Genomic DNA, 5,604 nt, shown 5'->3' with positions numbered 1-5,604 from the left:
TAGGGTGTGTGCTTGGGCGAAGAGCAGCCGAGTGCCGGGCTCGTGCGGCTGCCGCTTCCACCTGAGCCCGAGCCGCCCGCCCGCGCCCGTCCCGCATCCCGCGGCGGAGCAGCAGTGGCGTCCGGGCAGGACACGCAGCCTGGCGCTGGATGTTTGCCCAGCCCCACCTGAGGAGGCAGCGGGGTGCAGGTCCCGCGGTTCTTTGCTGCCTTTGGAAGGCACCCCCGTTCCTCAGCCGGGACGCTGTGGGCCCCGGAGAGGGAACGTGGAAACTGTTGCCTGTTCCCTGTAGCTGCTCTTCTCTGTGTTAGGCTACGCACATTCCTTTTCTTCAGCTCCTTCTGCCTGGGTCGCATTCTCTAGATTGCTTCCTCATCGATTGACTTCCTGTGGCTTTTCAAGAGTTTGTTTGGAGGCCAGTACCTCAGAACCCCAGGCAAGCCAAGCACAGCACTTGATGAAGATGTGCCTTTTTTCTCTTAGGAATGGATTTATTAATTTAGAAAACTAGAACCTGACGACTACAATGTGACCACTGTGGAGGGCTTGTTCCTGTCTTTGTATCTCTACTAGCCAGTAAAATACTGTGAAAGTCAACGTCATAAGCAAAAGTGTCTGCCCTCCAGGTTTGCACAGTACTGTGATTTAATGAAACAAACATTGAATCTTTTCAAAAACTTGCATTCCCTTGCCTTAGCTGTATTAATTTCCTTATTATCGATGTTATTTTAATCTGCTGTCATTGGAAGTGCATGAAGACTTTACACCAAAATGCAAAACTTACATATACACTTGGAGCTGAATTTATTGGAGCAGTTCTGTGCACTGTAGCAGTAGGTGTGTGAATCAGTTAAGCTGCATCAGTCATTTGTTTTAACAACTACTCTGAAAATCAAAGTCTTCCTGGACTTTCAAGTTAGATTCTGATATGTTCTTCACCACTTCTGAATTAGGCACATGAAAATGAAAGGTGCTGTGCTTGTTTTTCTGCTGAGGCTTTAAAAAGTGAAAATTAGAATATTTCATAATACGTTTGGTCAGATTTGTTAGTTGCAGGCATGTCTGGTTTTGTAGCAGGCAACTCATTAATACCACTTTCTGTCTGCAGAGGTGTCACCGTATAACCTGTGAGCTCCTTGAACTGGAAGGAAATACTGCAAATATGTCCAAACCAGCAGGGAATTTCCCATCCTTCTTTTCTTTCCTTGTGTTGTTGGTTTTTTTTTTTCCTTCTTTTTGTTTTTTTAAATCTCTTTGTTTGTCTACAAATTACTTCTAACTTGATTCTTTCTGAAGAAAAAGTAGTAAGAAGATCTATGCCATGACTTTTTCATATTATTTTGCAGCCCTCTGGATTTAGAACAGTGTTCCCTCAAAGTGCTGGAGCCTGAAGGAAGTCCCAGCTGGAGTCTCCTGAAGCTGCTGGGAGATCGAGGTTGCACTGTGGTGGAGCTTGTGGAGTTCCTGCAGGCCCTGGAGCACACAGAGGCTCTCCAGTGTCTCAGCCATCCAGGTCAGTTCTGGCTTGTGCTTTCACTGCAGCTGTGTGGTTTACACTGGAAACGCTGGAGTACTCGTTTTCCACTGTAAGTGGGAACATCTTCAGTGTTTGATTTCTAGCAGTTGGTATTTGCAGGATTACCATAGCAATGGGCTCATATGATTCTGGAGTTGGAAGCAAGGCAGGTAGATAAGCAGGCCTCATGCAGTGTTGTTGTGGGCTTGGGCTGAGCCGTGTGGGTCTGACAGGTGCTGTCCTTCCCTCTGCTGACTTGGCTTTGGTGTCAGGGTGTTCCTTTGGGAGGTGCTTCTGGAACTGAAACAGCTCAGTGAGAAAGGCAGGGAGTGTTGCCAGCCATCTGTTCAGGCTACTGGTTCTGTTCCCTGCATTTCACAGCTTACCCTAATTGAAAGGAAAGGGTCCAGTTAGTGCCAGTTCTGGTGCATGTTGGATCCAGTCCAGCTTGCTAATTGGACAGAAAAACAGACTGACTTAGGATGGAACTAGATTATTTGCAGCTTGCTTCTTCACAAAACATCTAGAAGTGAGGCAACACCAGGGAGGGCACAGGTGAGCCCATGCAGACCAGGTGCTTCTTGCTGTAGTACAAACCCAGGGCCCTTCTCTACCTCCTTGTCTTCAGAATGTGCTGAAGTTCAGCCTACTAGGAAGTTGCAAAAGCTTCTCTTCAGAACAGGGAGTGGAGAGTAGCAGGCACCTTCCCATCCTGATAGCTGTGCTGTGCTTTGGACAGCATGGGGAAAGAAGCCATGGGCTGAGAACCAATGTGAAAAGATCCCTGGAATTTTTCAAGTAAATGTGTTGAATGAAGTGTGATTGAGGCAGAATTTCCAGAAATGGCTGAAAATGTTTACCAGTGTGTAAGCTAAGCTCATAACAATTGGATTATAGTTAAGATTGTGAGTACTTAATTTGCACTGAATGTTTCAAAGTCTGGTAACCATAAATGTCAGTTTGCCATCCTTGATGGTAAAACTCAAGCTTTGCTTTTTCCAAGGAAAACTGAAGAAGTACTTGTGTATCTTTGTAATCATTCAGAAAATTGAGCCAGAAGGTATTCTTTTTGAATCATTAAATTCTGTGATGCTTGCAGGAAGTAATCATACAGTGGTGAATGAATTGCAGGAAAATAAAGGAAGCTGTTCTTAGAACGTGTTTGCAATACTTCCAAGGAGTGCAAAATACTAATCTTTCGGAGAATTTGTTTTTTCTTGACTACTTTCTTAAGAGATGTTAGTGATGCAAATTAGGAATGGTTTAAAAAAAATGAAGTGGAAGTCTTGGGATAGAGAGCAAGTCATCTTAATTTTTCTATCCTTTAAATTGAAGCATAATTCCTGTTTGTCTTGGTTCATGCTGGGTGATTGTGATGCTCAAAAACTGCACCTAACACACTCCCTTCAGCTAGGAGGAACATCAGGGGAAGTGTCAGATGAGGAACTGAGGTAATGATCTCCAGCAGTGGGGTGGAGAGGGAAGTTATTTCAGAGAAAGGTATTTTAAGTCCTGTAGATACCCTAGAGTAGCTGCCTGAGTGAGAAGCTATTTCAGAATAAGGCTGTGTGTGGAGGAAGTGACTATGGCCCACTTCCCTGCAAGACAAAGACTATGGGATTTCCAAATGCTTCATCTTATGGTTTGGTCTGTTGACCACATGGGTTTCTGCTCAGGTTTCAGCCCATTGATCACATTGTTATGGCTTCTTTCCTCAAACATTCTGTCTTAGGAGGAAGTTCTGGGATGCAGCTAAGCTGTTAAACACATGATGGGGGGGAAAGCAAAAAAAAAAGGATTCCTCGCAGACTGTAACAAGAAGGCTCAGAGCGAATTATAACCTTGAGTCCTGTACTGGGATATTTGCAATGTCTTTGCAGCTATTTTTTTACACAGCTTCTGGCTCACTCTGTGCTATTTTGTAAGATTATTCCCCCAGTAATCTGGAATACTCTCTGTTCTGCAGCTGACTTTTTTGCCTAGGTCTGTGTTTGGGGTCATGCTGTAACAAGATCTCTGGAATGGTCTAGGTTAAGAAAACAACTGGATCATCTCAGACTGGTGTCAGAATTTCGCATGACTGGTATCATGCTATTTCCTATCAGCTAAAATTTGAAGTGGAAAATTTTACCTTGCATATTGGCAAAAGAAACCCCCCCCCAGCCCTGTGTTCTACAGGAGTTAAAGGCATAAACCTGAAACCAGTGTTTCAGCTAATAAGGTTGCACAGGGAATAGTAGAAAAATGCACTATATTGTAGTTAAAGTAACTAAGTGTTTTGGTCCATCCCTCAGGCTGTGCTTGATCGGAATCTGAAGATTACCAACTCAAATTGTTGGGGGTGAGCAAACCCTTAAAACTGGGCATACCTCTCCCAGAAGAGGTCTGTGATGCCATTGGAAGTGTTGGTTGCTTTAGTGAGGAGAGAGCAAGAGGGACTGAAGTATCTTAAAATAAAGATACCTGAATAACCTACTTTAAATCGTTGGTAAACTCTGTAGAGTACTGCTAATTTGAGCATGGATTTTGTGGAATGGAAGACAATTTTTAATATCTTAAAGTGATATAACTAGTTGGAACTGGGTGTATACACGGTACAAACAAATTATTTTCATTTACTGACAGAACCTTTCTTTGCTCAAAGGACAATTTAAATGCAAATTTAAATTGTGGACTTGTATTTCTTAATGACTTTCCTATGTGTAAATTCTTTTTTAAAGGTATAAAGATTGTTGTGCAGCCAGACTCTCAAGCAGTGCTCTCTGGTCAGGTTGTCAAGCTGTGTTGTTGGGCAACAGGACACCCATTTGTGCATTACCAGTGGTTCAAGCAGGAAAAAGAGGTAATAGTTGATATAGAATATAATTTTTTTAAATGGTGAAAACAACAGGTAATGATTTTGGAATTATTTTTTTTAAGACTGTTAATCTTACTTACAATGAGAGAAGACTGCTATACACTGTAAAAGACTGGAATGCATGGGAGCTGGTATCTCTAGAATTTGAATGGCAGCACTTAAGCCCATGTTTCTGATCCTGGTTATCTTTCTACAAGATGAATGCACAGTTTGCTTAATGTTCTTTTCTTTTTAGTACTATTTTTGAAAATGCAGTAAGTTTATGGTATTTTAAATTGCTGGTGGGACTCAAATTTATCTAGATCATCCAAAACATGACTTAAAAAATACTATTTTGTAATTTCCCATTCATTACAGTTAAAATATAGGTGTAGTAAAAAAAGAAATTCTGTTATAGAGTATGATAGTTTCATGGTCATGCTTAGTTTATCCTAAGGCTAGAGCTAAATGTGACACACATGCTGGTTGGAGTAGTGCTTAAGAAATTATGCTGAGTTATTTGTGGAGAAAGGTAGAAATTACTAATTATAGGAAGAGCTTTTCAACTGGCTCAAAAGCTCAGAATTGTCTTAAATAAAGGCATGAATTATTCTTGGAAGAAAGACTATCTCTGAGCTGCTAATTATGCAGAACAAGACTTAATCATCCAAGAGTTTCACATAAGTAAAGGAGTTGAGGCTGGTTTTATACACATTGAAATACATATCCTAGTGTTTGATCCTGCTTTCGATTAAATCAGTCTAAATGTAAACGTTTCTTTGTCCATCTGTCACTCAGGTGCCCCGTGGTAACTCCCCAGAGCTGGTTCTGAACCCAGTTAGTGTGAATGATTCTGGCTTTTACATCTGTCGAGTGAACAGTGAGTCTTCCTTTGCCTTCAGCCGCTGGGCACGACTCGAGGTGTGTGATCTCCAGGGCACATCTCATGGTGAGTGGCACAAACACTGACTGCTGAAAGCCTGGCTTCCCACTTACTAAAGGAACTTGGGTCCCTGTCGCTGTCTTGCACAGAGGTGAAACAGGGCTGACTAAACATGCAGTATCCAATTACTGGGCTCTTGTGCTGGTCACAAAAGCAGAAGAGGAATGGAGTTTATTTGTGTGCTGCCAGTCTGAGAAGAAAGGTGTTTGAATAGGGGATATGCTAAAACCAGCTGATTCTTACTCCTGTGGGCACACCTGGAACCTCAGTCCATCCTTCTATCTGCTCTTCTCTATGCGTGCCTCTTTC

General features: G+C 42.5%; 1 protein-coding gene across 1 annotated transcript in view; it reads left to right on the top strand.

Annotated features, from left to right (window-relative positions):
- MALT1 (mucosa associated lymphoid tissue lymphoma translocation gene 1) overlaps positions 1-5,604 on the top strand; it is a 32,300-nt gene that overhangs the window by 8,824 nt on the left and 17,872 nt on the right. The window contains exons 3-5 of the mRNA XM_010003653.1: positions 1,347-1,513; positions 4,237-4,358; positions 5,151-5,301. Of these exons, the coding sequence (XP_010001955.1) occupies positions 1,347-1,513; positions 4,237-4,358; positions 5,151-5,301 (440 nt within the window). The remainder of the gene's footprint in view (positions 1-1,346; positions 1,514-4,236; positions 4,359-5,150; positions 5,302-5,604) is intronic.

This window comes from Chaetura pelagica, unplaced genomic scaffold, assembly GCF_000747805.2.
Source record: "Chaetura pelagica isolate M959 unplaced genomic scaffold, ChaPel_1.0 scaffold488, whole genome shotgun sequence".
Taxonomy (NCBI): Eukaryota; Metazoa; Chordata; class Aves; order Apodiformes; family Apodidae; genus Chaetura; species Chaetura pelagica.
This window is presented reverse-complemented; position numbering and strand designations above follow the sequence as displayed.